This window comes from Endocarpon pusillum (genome assembly GCF_000464535.1).
Source record: "Endocarpon pusillum Z07020 unplaced genomic scaffold scaffold1792, whole genome shotgun sequence".
NCBI lineage: Eukaryota > Fungi > Ascomycota > Eurotiomycetes > Verrucariales > Verrucariaceae > Endocarpon > Endocarpon pusillum.
In genome coordinates this window covers 49919-70154 of record NW_006916078.1, presented here as the reverse complement: position 1 = coordinate 70154, position 20236 = coordinate 49919, and the positions used below count along the sequence as shown (strand labels likewise).

General features: G+C 50.4%; 7 protein-coding genes across 7 annotated transcripts; 2 read left to right on the top strand and 5 right to left on the bottom strand.

The window, feature by feature from the left end:
- Positions 1-733: 733 nt before the first annotated feature.
- Positions 734-1534, bottom strand: EPUS_08299 (uncharacterized protein; the record flags this gene model as incomplete). The annotated part of the gene is made up of 1 exon (XM_007802825.1): positions 734-1534. The coding sequence occupies one exon, from the start codon at positions 1532-1534 to the stop codon at positions 734-736; it is 801 nt and encodes a 266-aa protein (XP_007801016.1).
- Positions 1535-2921: 1387 nt separating this feature from the next.
- EPUS_08298 (uncharacterized protein) lies at positions 2922-4885 on the bottom strand (the record flags this gene model as incomplete). Its single annotated transcript, XM_007802824.1, has 2 exons — positions 2922-4784; positions 4835-4885. The coding sequence occupies 2 exons, from the start codon at positions 4883-4885 to the stop codon at positions 2922-2924; spliced, it is 1914 nt and encodes a 637-aa protein (XP_007801015.1).
- A 599-nt stretch (positions 4886-5484) lies between these two features.
- Positions 5485-5943, bottom strand: EPUS_08297 (U6 snRNA-associated Sm-like protein LSm3; the record flags this gene model as incomplete). The annotated part of the gene is made up of 4 exons (XM_007802823.1): positions 5485-5525; positions 5577-5613; positions 5664-5756; positions 5818-5943. The coding sequence occupies 4 exons, from the start codon at positions 5941-5943 to the stop codon at positions 5485-5487; spliced, it is 297 nt and encodes a 98-aa protein (XP_007801014.1).
- A 175-nt stretch (positions 5944-6118) lies between these two features.
- On the top strand, positions 6119-8122 carry EPUS_08296 (uncharacterized protein; the record flags this gene model as incomplete). The annotated part of the gene is made up of 1 exon (XM_007802822.1): positions 6119-8122. The coding sequence occupies one exon, from the start codon at positions 6119-6121 to the stop codon at positions 8120-8122; it is 2004 nt and encodes a 667-aa protein (XP_007801013.1).
- An 822-nt stretch (positions 8123-8944) lies between these two features.
- EPUS_08295 (uncharacterized protein) lies at positions 8945-10777 on the bottom strand (the record flags this gene model as incomplete). Its single annotated transcript, XM_007802821.1, has 1 exon — positions 8945-10777. One exon carries the CDS (start codon positions 10775-10777, stop codon positions 8945-8947), a length of 1833 nt encoding a protein of 610 aa, XP_007801012.1.
- Positions 10778-12730: 1953 nt separating this feature from the next.
- Positions 12731-13516, top strand: EPUS_08294 (uncharacterized protein; the record flags this gene model as incomplete). The annotated part of the gene is made up of 1 exon (XM_007802820.1): positions 12731-13516. One exon carries the CDS (start codon positions 12731-12733, stop codon positions 13514-13516), a length of 786 nt encoding a protein of 261 aa, XP_007801011.1.
- Positions 13517-14945: 1429 nt separating this feature from the next.
- EPUS_08293 (uncharacterized protein) lies at positions 14946-18741 on the bottom strand (the record flags this gene model as incomplete). The annotated part of the gene is made up of 4 exons (XM_007802819.1): positions 14946-14995; positions 15048-18371; positions 18425-18612; positions 18668-18741. 4 exons carry the CDS (start codon positions 18739-18741, stop codon positions 14946-14948), a joined length of 3636 nt encoding a protein of 1211 aa, XP_007801010.1.
- Positions 18742-20236: the final 1495 nt, after the last annotated feature.

Genomic DNA, 20236 nt, shown 5'->3' with positions numbered 1-20236 from the left:
AGAAGAAATAGACCGGGGTCCGTTACTTGCAGGTCAGGGACCGAATGATTGATGGCGAAAAGCAGTGACATGTCTGTATCGTAGAGCCGGACAGTAGCAAAATCCACCTGTCATATTGTAGGTATGTTTTTGCTAGTTATTTTCTGCATGTACCAACCAACGGAATTCATAAATAGATGCAGGATACTGGTTGGATCGTCCGAAAAGGAGACACTTCTCCCCTGCTCTGAATGATGTGGCGTCTGACTGGACTTCAGAATTTTCCCGTGGCTGTTAAAGAACACATTTCCTATAAGCGAACGTATCCGGCCCAATTGCGTCTATCAAGACGGCAAGTAGTAACAGACTTTACCCTCGCAATTTTACAATTATTATTAAATGACCGCCTATATTCTGGCCTTCTATTGCTTAAGCCACACCCGCAAGTACCCTGACGTGAATTTAGGCTCCAGCCCCTTAGCCTACGTTATAACTCCTAGTTAGCTCTTACCTTAATATTTCCCTTCTACAGGTGATGCACTCCTGGTACGTAGTACTGCCCTTCCGATATTGCCTTCTCAACTTTCGGCAATGACTAAGTCGCTGACAAATATCACATTGTTTGCGGTCTCAGGGAACTAGTAAAATCATTTTTACGGCGCCATGATCCATCTCCAATCAGAATGGTAACGTGAACGAGAAGGTATCGCTTGAGGCATAAAACTACAAAGAATAGTGCAGGAACACGGCGATCTCAATGAGTTGGAGAGCTAGAGTTCCACGCCAAATTCTCTTTGAGACGGACGAGGACAACCGGAGGTTTGTCGCCCATGTTCTTCCACTTCAAGTCCACGATTCCAGACGCTTCCACAAACTCCCGAAGACGTTCATAGCCGTAATTGCGTGCATGCAAATCAGGCGAGATTTTGCTCAGATAGCTGCCGACGTCGGCCAGGTTGACCCAATTGTCGCTATAGCTCACGGCATTAGTCACCGCCATTGCTAATCCCCTGAGTGCCGCCTGATCGAGCGGTCTCGTAGCTGGTTGTTTACGGACGAAAACCGGAGGATAGCCCGGCCTGGGTGGTTGAGGTGCAACAAGCGGCTCCTCGGACTCCACATTGAGTACATCAAAGTACATAAACTTGTCGCAGGCAGCAATAAACGCAGTATTGGTTTTACGCTCTCCAAAGCCATAGACCGTGACGCCCTGCTCGCGGATGCGGGCTGCAAGGCGCGTGAAGTCGCTGTCGCTCGAGACGATACAGAAGCTAGAGAAGCGGCCAGTATATAGTAGGTCCATAGCGTCGATGATCATAGCGCCGTCAGTGGAGTTCTTTCCGCTGGTGTACGCAAATTGTTGCATTGGCGTTATCGAGTGGTCTAGCAGGCATCCTTTCCAGCTCTTCAGGGACGGGCTGGTCCAGTCGCCATAGATCCGCCTGACGCTGGCAGTGCCGTAATTAGCGATCTCAGCCATGAGGCCAACGATTATTTTGGGCGAGACATTGTCTCCGTCGATCAGCAGGGCTAAATTGGAGTTGCTGGTCGTCATTCCTGCCTCTCAGAAGTTGTGCAACGCAGGAATTCTGGTCAATTTCTGCATACAGTGCACTGGACCGAACAATTGAATGGCCTGGGCCGAGCTGAGCGGAGCTGAACAAGTGAAATGCTATTGGAAGAAGCTGTCTGATTTAATAGTTATGTTTGGAAGATTGTGAATCATCTACCCTAAATGTAGAATATGTTTGCTAGGCATGTAATTTGCTGCCCCATAATTTTGAAAACTCGACTACCATGCTGAGTCACTGAGCGAGATGCAGCAGCAAATAGTTTCCTACTACAAAAAGTGGTTTTTCAATTTTGATGAGGTATGGCTTAGCAAGATTCTGCAGCCTTAGCCCCCTAAAGCACTGCTTACTAGGTATTTTCTATCATACTACGGTACCTGGCATAAGTATTCGTAACACGGCGCTAGTACTTCGTATATTTGCACCAAGACAGATTCCAAACGTAACACCTAAGCTTTTAGCAGTTAGAGGGTACTAGGGTGACCAATCCATATGGATAATCGTCAAAGAAGCCTTCTGACATTGATGTGGCGTTGTATCCGAACTAGCTGCTACTAGCGCTGTGCTACGATTACTTACTACGCATGCCCCTTACCATATAAATTTACTACGTAAGAAGGCAGGGAAGGGGAACTTTATCCAATAAGAAGGCTGATCATCCGGGCCGCAGATTACTACGTACGCTTACAGCACATTTCAACCAAATTAATCGAGCTTGGCGGTGTAGACACATTAGAGAGATGATTGCTTTCCTTCTTTCATACTCTGTACAGTTTGTCCTTCATTTATGGTGCACAATGTATCTTCCTCCTCCTTAGTATCCTTGGTATCTTCCTGTTATGCGCACCAAGCACGCCAGGCATGTCAAGCATGATATACCCCTCCCAAAACGACAACGATGCTATGGTTAGTGTGGGAGTAGTCTTAGGAAGAGTGGACCCCTTGCTGACCACCGAGTGCCACGAACTCTACACAATTGGCCAAGCGGTGAATCCTGAATGGCATTTCCCCTGGGACATGCTCACATCTAATGCTGGTCTATCTCTCGATCCTTTCTGCCTGGATGGGCGGAATTCGGGGCAAGAACGCCCTTAAATTTGTATAGGAGGTCGAAAGTTGAGATCACCGGCTAAAGCAGGGGAATGGAATGATACACCTGAGGCGTTTAAGAGCAGACGTTTAGTCAAGGCTTAGAATTCAGGGTTTCTAATCTGGCTATTACATACCCACATCATGTTGAATGGTTGCTTGCATACGATTCTAAAACTGTAAGATGAGGATGACGAGACTAGAAAGCCACAACAGGAAGGAAGATGCGTAGGCATTGCGGCAAAACATGCTACGACTTTGGGTATCACAAGTACATGTCGTTTACTTTACACTCTTTTCCTTTCCTTTTTCACTCGCCTCTTCCTCTCCTTCCTTTTTAGTCTGTGGGTTCAAACTCCCCTCTGTGTAGCTCAATGCTTTCACGATGCCCAGCCCTTTCGTCCTCCCCTCACGAAACAATATCCTATCTCCAACAGCCAGATACTCTGGCCTCTGCACAAACCTGAACGCCACCATCGCGCGATCCCCTGTCCGAATAAACTCCCGATCAATATCAATGATTGCGCATGTCTGGCTCACAGGCCCGACATGCAGCATCGCCTGATATTTCGGTCGGATGGTGGTAGCGTGCGATAAGATGAGCACTTCAGCCACAAACTCCCTGTATACTTTTGGCGGTGTGTCGAGTTTCGGCAACACGACCATACCCTTGCGAACTTCTTTCCTCCGGACCCGTTTCAACGCGAACGAAGCGGATTGCCCAGCGGAGCAGACTGGGACAGGAATCCGTTTGCGCTCGATAGAGCGGATGGCGGTGGTTTGGAACTGTCCCAGGGAATCTGGGCCGATGAGCACACTGTCGCCAGCATGGATGACGCCGCTTTTTACAACGCCCGAAACTACGGTGCCGACGAAGGGAACGGAGAAGGTGTCATTGATATGGAATTCGAAGGGTGCTTGAGCATCGTAGTGGCCATGGTGAGGGAGGATATTGAGGAATGTTCTGACGAGGTCGAGGCATTCCCCTGTCACGTTGGAGACTTGGAAGACTGGACAGATCCGTTGACTGACGAATTGGGTGGCTGTATTGACGGTCTCCTCACGGTTCTTGATGAAGATTGGGATTTTGCGTGCACCCGGAGATTTTAGAATTCTCGTCAGCTGGGTTATGGTCTGTTGGAGGATCTGAGGAGGGCAGATGTCGATTTTGGTGATGACTACCATGACTGGTACGTTGAGTGCCAGGGCGATGCCAAGATGTTCTTTGGACATTCCTATCAGCCCATTGTTGGCAGCTACCATGAGTAAGCAGTAGTTCGGAGAGCTGCTCAAGAGACCAAAAACGGTAGTTCGGAGGTAGCGTTCGTGCCCTGCCAGATCAGTGAAGCTGATCACCTTGGCAGATCTTGTTCCGATCTCGCCCCAGGTCAATTTCCGGCCTGGCACGTTACTCGCGACGATGTCACCATGAGTGTCAAAGCCCATGATTTCCATGCCGACAGAACTCGTTCGGCCAGATTCAATTTCGTGCTTGTGGCGGAAGAGGTTTACTCGGGCTTTGCCACGGCCATCATCGAGGTTTCCTTTCACCAGAACTCCCAGCATAGTAGATTTCCCAGCATCGACATTACCAACGACAGCTATCCGCGTCTCAATGACTTCCTCTGGATTGCTTGGATGTTGCCGTATGAGGAGTTTGCCGGTACATGATTTGTCCTTCTCGGTCTTCGTCTCGGCTTCCTCAGGACCACCAACGTTGTGCGTGAGGAGTACCCGGACATCTGCCCTCAATTTGTCCGCTGCCACGCGTAGACGATCCAGGGCGGTATTCCAGCGGTCCAGGTCGAAGCCCATCGACTCCCCGTTATCCTCTTGACCAAGATCGAACAAGGTCTCTCCATGTCCCTCGTCAAGACGACTCTGCACCAAGCCTGATAACTGTTCAAGTGTTGCGCCGGCGTCGGCAGACGTGTCTAGCAGCCAGTCTTTTAATCTGACCTGCGTAGGTGTATCTGAAAGTCCCAGCTGGTCGATGATATCGAGTTCAGCATGCTCATCTGTCACCGTAGAGTAATTTCTGGTGGAGTAGCCACTATCGCTGGGGGCAATGGAGCTTCCGCGCCGACCAGGCCTTGGGCGTGTGGTTTGCTGCTTCTCGACATAATCTGCGAAATCGGAGAGCGCCTGAATAAGTTATCAGCATGTTCTTTGGGGCCAGCATGCGATAAGCATACAAGCTCCCCCTTGCGTCTCTCCTGCAATGTTTGCTTCATGCGTCCAGCCATGGTTGGAAAGTGATAGTGGCCGTTGAGTAAAGGGTGCTGATTCGCCCCCGCGGTCTTCAGGCTGTTCGGATGATCATCGCGCGGGACCAAGCTCCCAAGAGATCGTGTTGGGAAGAGCGGATGATTATTGCATTTTGACTCGGAGAAAGGCAAGACCTGATTACTACAGTGGTGAGAGAAAAGAGCAGTGCAGGGCGCAAAACATTTGGGTTATGTATGCAGATGGGGATGAGTCTACGAACAGTCATGACGCCTGAATAGGCAGTTCATTGACTCATACCGCCACATGCTACTTCCACGCCCTTCATCGTATCAGTGCTCTGTGCTATGGTTGTGGGACCGCATTTGTGCCCCAATGCTACGTCAGGAGATGTAACGCCGTCATATCGAAGCCTGAGTATATTCCCAGACAAGGCAGAATACCGCCTATATGCACTTTCAGCGGGAGCGAAGTCTGTGCCTGGGCAACCGTCCGAAATCTTCAATCTGCCCCAGGTCATCTCGGTTTCCACATCCGTTAATCTGCTGATCCTAGCTTGAGCCACGCTCGCATCCTCGAAGAGACCTGGGTGATCCGGAAGGAAGGTCCTGAGGCTATATCATGAGGGGGCTTGCGGCGAAATGAGCACAACCGAGTCACCTGTATCAAACTCAGAACCCAACGTCTCTCCAGAATTCCACCAAGCCTTACCTCTCACGAACAACATCTCCGATTGTTTCTTGATGGTCTAAGAAATGATCAGCGTAGTCGAAAGCCATTGTTATCCGTATCGAGCACCTTGACCGTTTCTTCGCCTTCTTCATCTTCCTCGATGGTGTAGATGGTTTCCTCCACATCTCCCAGAACAACATTGCAGTGACTGTCGTAGGCCTGAAAGCGGTGTTAGTGATTCGTCTTCCTCGTGAGGTTGTGCTATGCTGCATTCGCATACGTGAAGCCTGCCCTTCAATTCGCGGTCCCCTCGCAGCTTCACAAAGACTATCTCGTCAAGCGACAATCGCACCAGATCGAGAGGCTCTGAGACTGAGGTGGCCTCCTCTTCTCCTGCGTCTGCCATACTGTATTTATGGAAATGGTCACTGCGTGATACGTCTCCCTAAAGTCGATTCCGACGCTGATGGGGAAGCAGGCCGCAAATGCCCCGAACCGGATTAGCCCTATCACCGAACCTTTTGTTCCTGGCGCACACGCATGTATCAGGATGCTTTGTCAATCAAGCTCGGGGCCAATTGATGCGTGGCTCTGTTCCCTGTCTGGGGGGCTTCACAACCTTCACTCAGCAGTCTTCGAGTCGTATTCCTCACCTGAAGCTGCATATTCTTGCTCGGCACCCACGCTCTCAGTCAGCCTCCATCCCTGAACGGACTCCCCGGATGCGGCAAAGATGCCTTCATACGACATCATCTCCTTTCAGCTTGTCCGGAATATTCTCTGGCTCCAACAAGAACATAGACAAGACTGAAGGATCGACTACTTCTGCTATCAGTACCCATTCCTCGGTGGTTGGACAGAATGTTGAAGTCAACAGCACACTGGGAGACATCTTGGAACAAGCTCACCCCGAACGTGTCTTCTACGCTTTACTCTCGACCGCCGAAGGTAGAAGATTCGTTGCACATGCGCCTTCGGAGGACTTCGAGGCCGCTTTCTGCAGCATTGATCCCTGGTATCTCATCGAACCGTTCAAGGATATCTACCGATACATCAAGCCTTCCCTTACGACGCAGCCCAGATATAGATGGGTCCGGGCGATTGAAGAGCGCCTCGAAAGTTTTGCTGAACAGCTCAAGGAGATCATCGACCTACGTCGTGATGGATATCAACTTACCAAGAGTGTGTGCACCCATCTCCTGCATTGTGCTCGAGTTCTAGGACATGGACCTATGGCTAGGCAGATCTGGCAGATCATGATACCAGAAGATGGGTTACAGCAGGATCTTGATGTGCAGGCCTACAATTGCTACATGGAAGCCATTTGTTGGGCGAATGCATTCAGCAAGACCGAACAATGGCATTTACGGGTCATTCCGCGCGTTCTTGCGATACGAAGCTCGGTCGATCCTCCCCCAGGCTTTAGTGGACATCGTGCCGGACCATTAGGACTTCGACATGAGACCCTGGTGTATTTCCGGAGGATGGTGAGTCAGAAAATCGAAGGCAATGAGGAGACATTCACAAATCTCATGGTAGCCATGGGCAGAGAAGCCGATCTTGCTGGTGCAAAGAGCATACTGAAATCCGTTTATAACATCGACGTTGATCTTCTGCTCCAAGTGGACGAAGAGGAGGTCGAGACACCAACTTTCTATGAGCTCGACTCCCCTTTGCGCCCTACTGCCCGGCTGCTTTACACCATAGCTCATGTATTCGGTTCGAACAACGAGATCGAACTCGCTTTGAAGCTAGTCGACTTCGTGTCAAGACAGTACGACCTCCGCATCCCTTTCAACGTCTGGATGCATCTATTCGACTGGACGTTTGTCCTGTCTCGTTGGCGGTCTACAATACAGAAGAGAAAGGGTCTTGGAATAGGACAGTTACCTCCCGCAATAATGGATATGCTTTGGACGCAGATGACCGATGAACCCCATAACATCAAGCCAGATGTTGTGATGCACGCTTATCGGGCCCAATCGTTTCGTCACCATGGTTTGCTGAGAGAGTCTCTTGAGTGCATCCATTTGGCGAAATCATTATTTGAAGACGGTAGAGGAGAGGCAGCACTACATGGCAGGGAACTTTTAGACCTTACAGACCAACTTCTAGAACGTCAACCTGCATATTCCCAACATGTGCTCCCAGCAGAATGGTTCAACCTCCGCCGTCAATTCATATTCTCTTCCATCATCGAAGACCGTGATCTGCAGCTTCTGATCCATACGATCCGAACAACGTTCACGTGGAAAAGGTGGCCCGAGAGCCGCGGAATCAAAGAATGGGAGCGCTGCCGTTTACCGAACTTGATTGCAGACTTCGCAGAATACCTTCCGAACTCAGTCGCCTACAGAACCCGGGGCGGTCTTGTCGAGATTGAAGGTCTCCGGGAAACTCGTCTTGAAGCCGCTAGAACCGGCATCGCCATGTCGCGGAGGAACGGAGTGTTGAGGGCGCACATGGACCAGAGAATAGTGACCTTCGCGCATCTATCTGAGGCCAGGAAAAATTTCGGGGCTGAGATGCACGAAAACCAGCGCGCCGGGGCGTCATTAGCCAGCCAACGTGTAAGACGTTTCTGACCGAGATTGGCTTCTCCCGGCTTATAGCCCTTATTCTGTTTGTTAGAGTTGCTCTCTGTTAGGTGTTGTAGCCATCCGCCGGATAAGTCTGCGGTCGATACGTCTGCGTCTTGCTCCTGCAACACCAGAAGACCAGATCTATCTATCTCGGACTATGGAAGTGCCTGTACATATTGTCACCACAAGATACAAGAGGCGAAAAGCTTGACACCATATCCGTTGTCTTACAAATCATCTTGCGGCCTTGAAATCGAAATAAGGTGCACAATCTCTACGATAAAAAGCAAGCCATTTCTGTACATGAGATGTCCCAAATGTCCGAAACACCGAAAATGGAGATATTGGCCCGAGCGAAGAACCACACAACATCGTTATCGCGAGGCTCTACACGAGTACTCACGGAAGCCGCCAAGAAAAGAGAGCCTGAGACTACTGGCTGAGGGACAACCGACTACAAAATGTTGGGACCGATTCAAAATGTTGGGACCCAGCAGTCATGTGGTTGGGGACATGGATCTAAAGATTATACATAGGACAACATTCATGAGTTGTTCACTGCAGTAAAACCATATGCATGCGTGGTTATGTATATATGTACATATGTACAATGGAAAAGACCCAAAGGTCTTAAAACTGCCGCCGGCTGTTAAAGGCAATGCATGCAAATTGAAACTGGGTATCAATATGCGAGCTGTGAATCGCAATAAGTTGCAAACATCCCAGGCCTATCCCGTTCATCGTCCGTCCTGACGATTGCACAAAACGAACCGAGGCAATGTAGCAGCCATGACGCCAAAAAGTGTCCAAATCCAAATGATTGACTCAGCCCACCGCCTCACCCACGCCAAAATCCTCGTCGACAACAGCGGTCTCATCCCTCTGGCGTTCATCATGCTCCGAGATGCGGAACTGTGGTGGTTCAATGCCAAAGTCATCCTCCGTCAAGCCCAACGCATGATGTAGATGCGAATGGGGCGGATGCGCAGAATGATTCGAGCTTCTGGACGCGGTTCGTGCCTTGAATCTAGGACTCGAAGGACCCAAGCCGGGACTCGCTGTCGATGCTCTTGACCCTGACCCGGATCGCCTCATCATAGTGGCCAAAACATCCACATACTCGGCTGGATCCCTCTCACGGTATTTAGGCGGCTCGTGCGGGTTATCCGAGTGCAGCCGCTCGAGATCATGGTATTCGAGCTCTGGACCGTCATAATCCTCCATGATTGCGCCACCGAAAGCGCCGGCAGTTTTATCGCTTGTCCCGTAACCGGGTGGGCTTTCAGGTACGTCGTCATACACGGGTGGCATCTCTTCGTCCCATGATATCCCCATCCCCGCGCGTTCAGTTATGTTGATCCCAAATTGCATGCGGAGAACCCGCGCTGCACCGGTGGGAGTTATGAGCGAGGTGTTGCGATTCGGACAGAATTCCTCCGCGATTATCAGCTCGATTACGAGGTTGTGCTTCACCTCCAACCCGGCAGGAGAGTCCACATCACAGATCGGATTTCTCGACGGAGATAGGCGGGCTTCGAACTCTAGCGTAATCTCTCCGCCGTGGGTGTCAAAATCACTTTTCCAACCCGACTTCAATTCGTCGCATCCTACTGTCCGCTCATCCTGATGCTGCAGGGCCTTTCCATCTCCGCCAACCTTGTGCCCGTGTTTCGAGCAAGGTGAGGAGATCATCTTTGTATGCTCTTCTATCCGCCACATGACTTTTCTCAGGCGCCATCGAGTCTGCGTATCGGTTTTCTTGTCGACGACGCCGGAGAGGATCATTTGAAGCGGAAAACTCCCGATTGGGTGGATGACGGGGGGCATGATGACACGAGAGGTCAGATTTGTGGGTGGGAAGATTCGAACGGAGGATTTCTCTAGACCAGGTGGAACTGCGCGCTCGATTTTGAGGGGGTGTCTTAATTGGATTTCCTCAGAGTGGGAGGTTGTGGCATGAGCTTCGAGGTAGTAAGTGACGGACCCCAACGCGGAATTTGTGGTTGCAGGGAGATGGCCCGGGAGGAGGAAGGAGAAAGGGAACTGGTTGCTTTTGTTGGCATGATAGGTCATAGGCTCGGAGAGAAATTTCCAAGTCTTGAGGTCGTTGACACGTTTTGCGCATTCGGGACAGTCTTTTACGACGGGCTTTTTAGTGGTTATGGCTGCGTTCAGGGTCATGACGAGGTTTGTGAGCTTGATTTCTGCTAAAGGGTCTGTGACATGTAATCTCAGACGGCCCGAGAGAAGTGCGCCTGACGAGCTTTGTGTTGTGCCGTAAAAGACCAGAGGAGGAGACTCAATGATCAGATCAAATTTGCCCGGAGAGATGGCTGCTAGACGCGGTGATTGATTGGCGAGAGTGTCTTTTGACCTGGAACTCGTCCGCAGACCACTTGTCAAGGAGTTGCGCTTGTGCTTCCGTGCCTCGCGATCGTTGCTGTCGCCATGATGCAAGTGCTCCTTGTCTTTGCCAGCGTGTAACATGGCATTCATACTGAAGGAGGGTCTCCGCGGAGAAGACTTGACGGATGGGACCTCCTCAGTGGAAGAGATTGTCAGCTTCCTCTGCACCGCCGAGACGACTTCATTGACGGCGTTTGTGGAGTGATTGGGAGAAGCGGATTTGCCAAAGTGTAGAGATGTGCGCTTCGGCATGGCGATTAACGTGGTTTATGCGGCTGGGCATCCACCAGAACTGGGGGGTGGCAGCCCTTGGAGCCTTGGAGCTGCAGAACTTTCCGGGGAAAGCACCGATAAGATAAGGGTTTGGCAGGTTAAGCTTTAACTAAGGTCAGGGCACAGAACCCTGTGTTGACAGGGTTGTTGGTGATCAGCACCCTGGAAGAATTGATGTTGCTGCCGTCGAAGATAATACTGTGGTAAGTATGAAGAAGCAGCAGCAATGGCGAGGTTGGAAGAAGCAAGTCTAGTCAGTCAATAAAGAAGCGGAGGCCTCCGCGGGGTCTTTGTAGGCTGACAGGCAGAAAATATGAAGCAGCCGCTACGTAGTACAACATGGTCGGGATGGTGCGCCGGGAGTGAATAATGGGAATTGAAAGGTCGATGAGCTAGTGATGACCTACCACTGGAAAGGGCCTTAAGTGGAACGTCACTGGGAGGACAAATATTCCGAGCTAGGGTTGGCAGCCTGCTCTTGCCCGGAGGTAATGTGTTATTCAGTACGTAGTATGCATCAAACGTCTTGTTGATGATGCCATTTCCAGCAATAATGATGATTGCAGCTGTGTATGGCCTGACCGTTTGCCGCGTTGCATTCAACACGAGGCGCCTGACCACCGTTTGCGAGATGATTGATGCGCCTCTCCCGCGTGATGTGGTTCGGGCTCGGTTACTTTCATCGTTACTTTCATCCTTGCCTGCCACTGAGAAGAGGGAGAAGCAGTTTGTCTTGGTCATCGGTCCTCCAGCCCTTATGCAGTGCCCCACCATCTCCTATAACTAGCACTCCTGCCCTGCACTTGTGACAGTGAGGACCTCGGAAGAATGCGCCCCGTCATTGTGACTGGATTAAGCTGCAGGCCATCCCCGCGCATCTGCATGCATGGTAAATCCTGGAAATCCGCGGAGCTGGGACGGAGCTGATCTGAGATCTGTTGTTGTGCACAAGCGCACTCTACGTTTGTCGCTATACAGGAGAACAAAACCAGTCTGCTGAGAGCAGATGCTATCCTGCTGAGCCACGACGGTGGAGTCTGACTGCCGGGTTTCTCAGCTGGAGCTGCACGAGGTTGAGATCTACTCCGTACAGAAGATAGTTTTCACCCGTACCGCGTTGAGCTTCCTCATTTGGATTTCGGTCGAGTAATAATCCAGTAACCATCGAGTAACATAAACGTGCATTGTCAATTGGACGTTTCTCTAGTCACCGCTTTCCCTTAGTTGAATATGAAAACTACCAAACTCCCAACCTTGCCATCCTCAGTACTCCATGACTGGCGGGCTCTTCGGCCCGACCATGTGGCCATGCGCCTGACTTTGCTGACTCTGCCGACTCTGCTGCCACCCTTTGCCACCTTTTCTGAATCATGGCACTGCAGTGCGCAATGGATGCTTACACAGTCAGCTCCACCAAATCAGGCGGTGTGCATGGTAGCTGCCAGCGGTGTTCAATCATTTCACTCTGCTCCGATGGCCAGAGAAGGGTCCTTCCCAACCTTGTCCTTTGCATGATGCTTGAATAGCTGGAATAGCTGGAATAGCTGGAATAGCTGAAATAGCTGAAATAGCTGGGATAGCTGGGATAGCTGGAGTAGCTGGGATGGCTGGAGTAGCTGGGATGGCTGGATGCCATGAAATTTATATTGAAAGGGACAACCAAGCACAATAAGAAAGCCGTGGGCATCTTTGTCATGTACACTAACTACCAGCCCAATGACAGCATTTGGGCGTCTCTGGGAGCTGGCCGAGTGAAAATAGTTACTACGTACAGCACTACTACTAGTAGTTAGTACTCGGTAAATCTAAGAGAGCCCCTGTATGCCAAGCTTCTCTCCGTCTCCCAGATTTTGAAAGGGCTTCAACCACAGCCAGATCTTGGGATTTCATGCGTAATGATCTACAAATCATGCTCACAGCAATGCTACCACGATGAACCGTCGCCAGCGCCGCGCATTAGTGGCCAAGGAGTCTCCTTCCGCTGAGCTCTCTTCTGCGGCAGAGATCCCCATGGAGCGGCCGCGGTCATCAGACTCCGAGTCCAACAAACCAAAAGCCAAGACGCTGTATGAGATCGCCGCAGAACGACAAGCAGAGCTCGCTCCTCATGGACAACCTTTTCTCGATGAGACGGAACGAAATGATGCTTCAACAATCTCAAACACAACCAAACTCGTCACCCTATCTCCAGACGGCAAGATCTCCGAAACACCATCATCAAAAGCCGAGGCCACCGCTTCTACACTAGACACTTCCTCTGAACCACTCCCACCCCTCCTCGACACTCTCCTCCTTTCCTTCCCCTTCACCTGCCTTCACTTCACCCTCTCCTTCCTAACATTCCACCAATACGCCCAACCTGACCTCCACTCCATACCCACACTCCTCAAGCAATCCATCTTCGTCGCACTTCCCACGCTCACCCTCCTCATCCACTTAGCCCATGGCCATGCCTTGCCCTTCCCGCACCTCTCACAGCGAGCACGCTTTGCGACAAAGATCGCACAGCAAATCGCATTCATCATCACAGCAAACATAGCGGGCTGTTACCTTATCTACCTGACCAACGATCGAGGCTACTACGCCGTGATGAAGCGGGCGCCCGCTATTGGGACGCTATGGATATGGTGTATTATCGAGTTGGGTCTGGTGGGTGCCCTAGCGGGGGTGGTAGGTCCAGGAGTCTTCGCGTGGTGGAATGGATATGGTGTATTTTGACAAAGTCATCCGTGATGGGAACCTGGACATAAAGCAGAAATAAGAGAGAAAAATCATGGAGAGCGGGCCGCGTAGCTTTTCCCTGGTGATCCGGCCGCTGCTAACCAATCTATAAACCCAAACTCGACAGGGGCAAAATCACCGCTTCGCAGGCAATCCCACTATCCAGACTCCTGGTGGTCTCTTCCTCCGTGGAAATCCGAAACATGAATTACTCTATGTACGGTCAATTGCAGCTACGCTTCTCATTTATATCTCCAACAAAGACCGTAGTAGACTTAACAGCATCCTTCTCCTTCCATCTCATTCTCAGAGCTACTGTTTGCACGCATGAAAAGATCGATTGGGCAAACAAGCAATTTGTCAGGTCACGCTGCTCCAACAGCAGCCACATCTGGTAAACGAGGCACTACATTTTTGGCTCGTTCCGTCTACGAAATTAGACAACTCGAACCAGTACCATAGGTGGATACCCCTCGTTTACCTCCCAGAGCGATATGATCAAGGCCTCAGAGTCCAATCTCCGGCCGCGAGGAGGAGAAGTGAAAGCGAAGAGAAGATGTGGAGAAAGAACAGAACTCAAATGACTTCTGTACATTACCCACCAGACAGAAAGTCGTCAAATGTGAGGCATGATCATGGGCAGGCAAGACGTGCGCTAAGGCTAGCCAGATGAACTGCGTCTCCGCAAGGCCCCAGACGCTGGGCTCTTGCTGATCTTCTCCCAGTTAAAGCCTCGCACCGGCTCTCTATGCAGCTACTTGGTCAATGTCCCAGCACGATTGGATGTTGGAACGAATCTTGAAGCAGTCGCAAGACCCAAAACTTACAGCAAAGACCCTTGATTCAAACGCTTCCACGCCCGCTGTATCACTATCCTTGCTTACAATTCCTTCGCCCGCATGGCAGAATGTTGGTCAGGTGGAAGAAGACCAGAAATCAGACGTGTTCCTGAGGTGGTCTTATAAGAGGCTAGCACTTACGAAAGTGATGATCGTTTTTTGATTGCTAGGTTGACGACTTGTTCGTCTATAGTCTACCTAATCACCCGCAAACTGATCTTCTTTCCCTTCACTTCCATGTACTACCTGCCCCGACGAGAAATCCTCCCCTTACCGCCTTCCCATCGCATACCTTCCCTCTGCTCCTTCAAATTCCCAATCTTGGTCCATGCCGCGAAAAGTTATGTAGATCAGTAATGGGGTATCGAAAATGCAGAAGGAAAAGCCTATCGCGTGTCATGGAAAAAAGGTAATGTGTAAACGAAGAGATATCCATGTACCCAGCCAGCATCAGTGCTTCAATCGCTTTTCGTAAAGAAATCATAAGACAGGGGTGGATGTGGAGGTGTGGAGTCGTAGTGATATGGAGATGTACCATCAGCAGCGAACTTTTGCCGAACCGGTCAGGCCAGTGAGCTCCAGTGGAATCAGGATTGCGTGAACAGAGACTGATACGCTGCATGTGCGTCTTCGAGCACTGTGCCGCCGGTCAGCGCTGTCGAAGAGAATTGAAACCTTGGGCAACCTACTTCTCAAAACTTGCCCTTGAGCGTATCTGCTTTCGCAAGCAACTTGAAGACAGGTACCATCCTCGAAATCAAGTACAATGCTCCAGGGCAATTCTTCCCGCTCAAGAGGTGGTAGACTCGGCTTTTTGATATCGCTAAGGTGGAATCGGCGACTTATACCACGTTTATTTGCCTCCATTGTAGGTGGTGTCAGGATGAGAAAGCCTTGATCGTCAATGCGCATGAAACGCCGCTTCCAAAGGAGTGTATCTGGGAATTGAATGTTGACATCCCCAATATCCACAACGTGAGCATGAGATTCTCCTGAAGAAGAATTTACAGGAGAAATTTCTCCCGAAAGCTCGGCGATTGGTTCCGGTGGTTGGCCAACTCCAGAAGGTGACTCTTCATGTTTTAGAGTGTTGGATCCAAAGGCAGAGGCCATGCTGCGACGAGGGCCCGCAGTAAATACAGACATTCGCCTTATTAAACGAGCCTTTCGCGATTCTTTCACCATCTTTTCGTCCGCATTCGAGGACGAATCGCTAGCAGAACGAGGTAGATTGCCAGACCCGGTCCTAGCGTGACGAATGGTCATGGCCAAGCGCTTCGTGAAAGACTCTGACTGCGGCATCTGGCCTGGGTTAGAACGATTCGAAGACATTGATAGCCGGCACCGCTCAGGGTTTGGATTATCTGTTGCTTTCACTTGGGACTTCTTCAAAGGAAGTGGCTCAACATCCCGTTGCGTGGCGCTCGAAAATTCATATTGACGAGGAGATTCCTCCTCTTCGTGCTCCACAACCAGAAGGTTCGGATGTAGATTCATGGAAGCGGGCTTCGAAGTGTTTCTTGACTCAATCGGCTTGCTCTCAACTGGTTCCTCAACGATTCGTGCTGTCACCGAAACCGAGTCACCTTTCCGTCTTGGGGCAAGGAAGTCGACATTAGAAATATCTTCCTGGGCCAGAGCTGACTTATGATGAGCAACTGCTGGCGTTAGGGTTGGGGTTGGGTTTGGTGAGGGATAATGAGCTTGTTTTGCCGGTGAAGTGCCCGAATTTGTGTAGCGAACAGGGGTTTCACTTGGAGAATGGGAAGACGTGCGCTTCTTCACCAGACCACCCGTCAGAGGAGGACTCGGTAGTGCTGCTTGGTTTGGCGAACCCGGACGTGCTTCCGTGCGACCGCTAAACATTTCGAGGGCCTGGATGCGTTTAGAAATTCCCGTCGATACGTTAGTTTTCTTGAGGAGCAGAGACTGGGCTGAGTCAGCACTAAGTGACCAGGTTGGTAGTGAAGAGGATGAGCTCCGGCCTGCTTCAACTTTGGCTTTTTCTGTCGTGGATTTGGAGTTTTCCTCTGTCTGGTGAGTCTGCAATGAAATAGACCTATTTGGCTCCTGTTGACGTTCCAGGCTACCTCTGTTGAATACAGCATGCCGGGGAGATCGTGCTACCATGACTGACTTGGCCTCTTCAACAATTGCAGTTTGAAGTTCATCATACAAGGATTCGTCGTCTGATATGTCCGATGTCTCTGGACTTGCAATAGTCTTGTCCTGCTCAAGCATACCGCGACGACCCGTGCGCCTACCAGCAGAGCCCGATCCACGCTTCTCGGCACTATTGGAAGGGACAGGCTCGCCTTCGACAGTGATTTGGGGATGCGCTCCCACCTGAGGTGCCTCTTTGTCGACAGTGCCCAAGGTTGCGGCCTCAAAGTGCGGGGATTGCTCTGGAATGGTCTCGATGGGCGGCACCGGCTCAGGTAGCGATTGTGGTGATTTGAAAGCTATGTCAATTTCTTCCTCTTCAGCAATTGTACTTGAATTTGCAATCGTATTTGTTTGTCGAAGCTTTTCTATTTCTTCTTTCTCGAAGGTTGATGGAACACCAATACTCAGCCTGTTGTGAGGGGTTATGGGTGGCAGAAGAGGAGACGTGGTCTGTACAATGGCGGTCGATTTCAAACTTGGTACTGTAGCTTCGGAAGTGGCTGATTCTGAATCTATTGTGCTTGACAACACATCGACATCCTTACTGTCCAGAGAAGAGTCAACTCTAATTGATTCCATGCTTTTGGCCATTATATGATCTTGAATCGCAGCTTCTTGTGCTGAAACCGACGGAGCGATATCTGTGCTAGAAGGTGGCTCGCGACTTTGCGCTGTTAAAGACAGCCTGGGCAGGGATGACGGATCATGAGATGGGTGTTCATTTTTTTTGGCCGGAGGATAAATCTGCGTCTTCCCTGAGGATTCTTGACTTGGCGTATCCGTGCTGGAAGGCTTGATTAGACTAGTCTTGACCATTTGTTGCTTCTTGCGGAGCTGTAGGGCTTTCATAAGCCTTCGTTTCTCCGGTGTGATACGAGGAGGTGCACTAGAAGTGATTGAAGCGGCAATCGAGGTGGTGGCTGATAGTGCAGGAGAAGCGGGTCGATTGATCAAGTAAGTATTGGAAGGATGATAAAGAGCCGAGATGTGGACAGATGGATGTGGTAACGGAGGTGGAGGAGTGGAGTCGTAGGCAGCGACAAAAGTTGAATGTGCGCTTCTATTCGACTGTTGAGATATTGGTCGATGAGACGCAGACGAAGGCGGCCGAATGGCAGCGGGCGGTGGACGGGTTGAGACCCGGATAGAGTTTGGCAGATTAGCAACAGGTCTTGCTTCGCCTCTAGAGCCGGGCGTCCGAGGTCGTTGTGCTGACGGACGTGGACCAAGTTTGGCCTTGGGTTTATAGGGGTTGTATGCTGAGTTAGCGCGATCTGTGTCTAGAGCTAATGGGCGTTTAGATTGTGATGAACGGCGAGAATCTAAGCTTAGTCTTTGACCTTCTAATCTTGGGGGAATTAGGTCTTCGCCGGCAGCTGTTGCTTCATGGTCGGCCGCTCTGCTGGTTGGCCTCTTCCCAGGAGACTGTTCTGGAGTTGCGGGTAAAGATTTGTCGAAGGTTGGAATTGGAGAGATAAGTGAGGCAGGCGTGGAGGGTTTGTGATTATCAGGCAAGTGCGAGACTGGAGACAAATTTGAGGTAGCTGTTGCTTGATATGTGACATTGTTCCGCCCCTCTTTAGAGCCACTGTCTGCGTCTGACAGGATGCTATGCCTTAGCCCAGACTTGCGTCTCTCTCCTCCTTCCTCAACATCTTCAGTAATCTCCCCCAACCGATGACGATGGAGTGAAGATGTTGAAGAGTTGAAAGACGCAATCGAGGTGTGCAGCATACATGCCGATGAGAGGGCGGAATCGGTCAGTTCGGTTGCGGCGGTAAAATTGAAGACTGTATCGTGAGGGGTGAATTTCTCGAGGATTGATTGGAATTGTACAGTAAGGCGCGCTGATGTTGTGAATTCAGTATAGTAATCGTCTCATCTGATTCGAGATACGTACCCTGCAGCAGCCTCGACGTTCCTTCAGGAACATATTTGAGCACCACCTTCCTCCGGCGGTATTGCACCAGGCCATAGACCGGGGATTTCTCCTCATATGCCTCAATGGCGATCCTGACTTCAACAACGCCTCCAGTCCCTCTTTGCAGAAGATCGATGGTGTCTCTTGTGACATATTTTAACAGAAACCTGGAGCAGAAGAACCATTAGTACAAGGTGAAACGTATGGTGCAGGATGACTGACCATCCGCCCGGTTCCGCGAGAGCAGCTTGGTATGCTTCGATGACAGCTACCTCATCGAGCCCATTCAGAGACATTGCAGGTCTGCATTGAGGATGAGTCCTCAGAGGTGCACCATGACGTGGCTGGGTAGGATAGAGAGACACCAATCGCTTGTGTTATCAAAGGCGTAGGAGGAATGTATGCGAATCTTTGGAGAAGATCTTGATGGTTGCTGATCGCTTACAATACTAATCTTTTGCTAGCGGTACCGGTAGCAGGGACTGGGCTGGGGCGGTTATAAAGCTAAAACACAGTCAGGGGATGGCATAATGAACGGAGTTTTAATTGGGCTTAGTCGCCGGACCTTCATCTTCCCCTTCAAGCTAGCCAATTGTTAGCTGCTGGGTCCATACTACGTAAAAGTGACGATCCGGACGCCAGGAACTGCTTCGAACACGATCTGCCGCTGATTAGAATGATCAGCTTGTAATCTCCACCTCACCTTCACCACGCTGGCGTTGGTGAGGCATTCGGTCCTTAGCAGCATCATTCATGGTATCTATAGTTGTCCTCCCACAGGTACCATGGACTTAGTACCATACTTTCGATATGGAGTACTTGCCCATCCCAGACCCTTGGTTAAGCATGACCATCATTGCCCGCCAATGTTTATGACTCAACATCTGTACACCTTCCAGGCCAGGCTGCCAAAAATTTGGGTCACTGTACGCCGGCATGAGACACAAGATCAAAAACGCTCCCTTGCTAGGAGTGATTGAAACTTATCAGCTCGGTGTAGAGGAATTGCCAAAAAGGGAAACTTGTTGCTATTGCTACGAACGATGTGCTGCTAATGAATAAGTGAGCCATGCTCTTGCTGGTTATTGTCTACTTGTTAGCCGCTCCGATGCAGAGCCGCTGGTCTGAAATTCGCTCGGCTCATGAAGAGGCCTGCCACGAATTACCTGGGAGTATGCAAGCCCAATCCTTGTAGCTAAATACGAATGTTGATTGAACATCCAGATGCCCAAGAATTTGGTAATCTAGGAATTTAAAAAATGCCATTGAAAGAAAGACATCCCCGGCATCAAGAAGACGATCGACCCATACATCACTTGTCCTGCAGCATCCTGGACATAAATCATGACCTGCGCCAGGGCTGTAGAGATCCAGCCAGAAGACTGCACGAAGACTCTTGCATCCTGGGGCTTGCAGAAATTCCAAAAACAACTTCCCACTCACCCTTTCGGAGACTAGGGTCTATACATCAATTCAGACCCGGAAGAAGTACATTTATAAAATGAGTAAGGTACTGCAATGATTCATCCATTTGAAGTGCCTGAGTAGTGGATTCAGTTGTTCCAAAAGATCGGTCTGATGTTATTAACTTACCCCCAATGCTTGTAGCGGATGTATCGGTGGCCCAGGCACCTTTCGAAGTGCAGCTACACAAGTGAGGCAGAATTTTGGCCAGTCATGAAGCCCTCTTCCCCGAAGTTAGGATACCCTTTGGAAATGTTATCACAGACTTCTCTTGTCGCATAAGCCAATTGCAACCCATTTGTTGAGCTCGCAAAACGTTCATCTCTC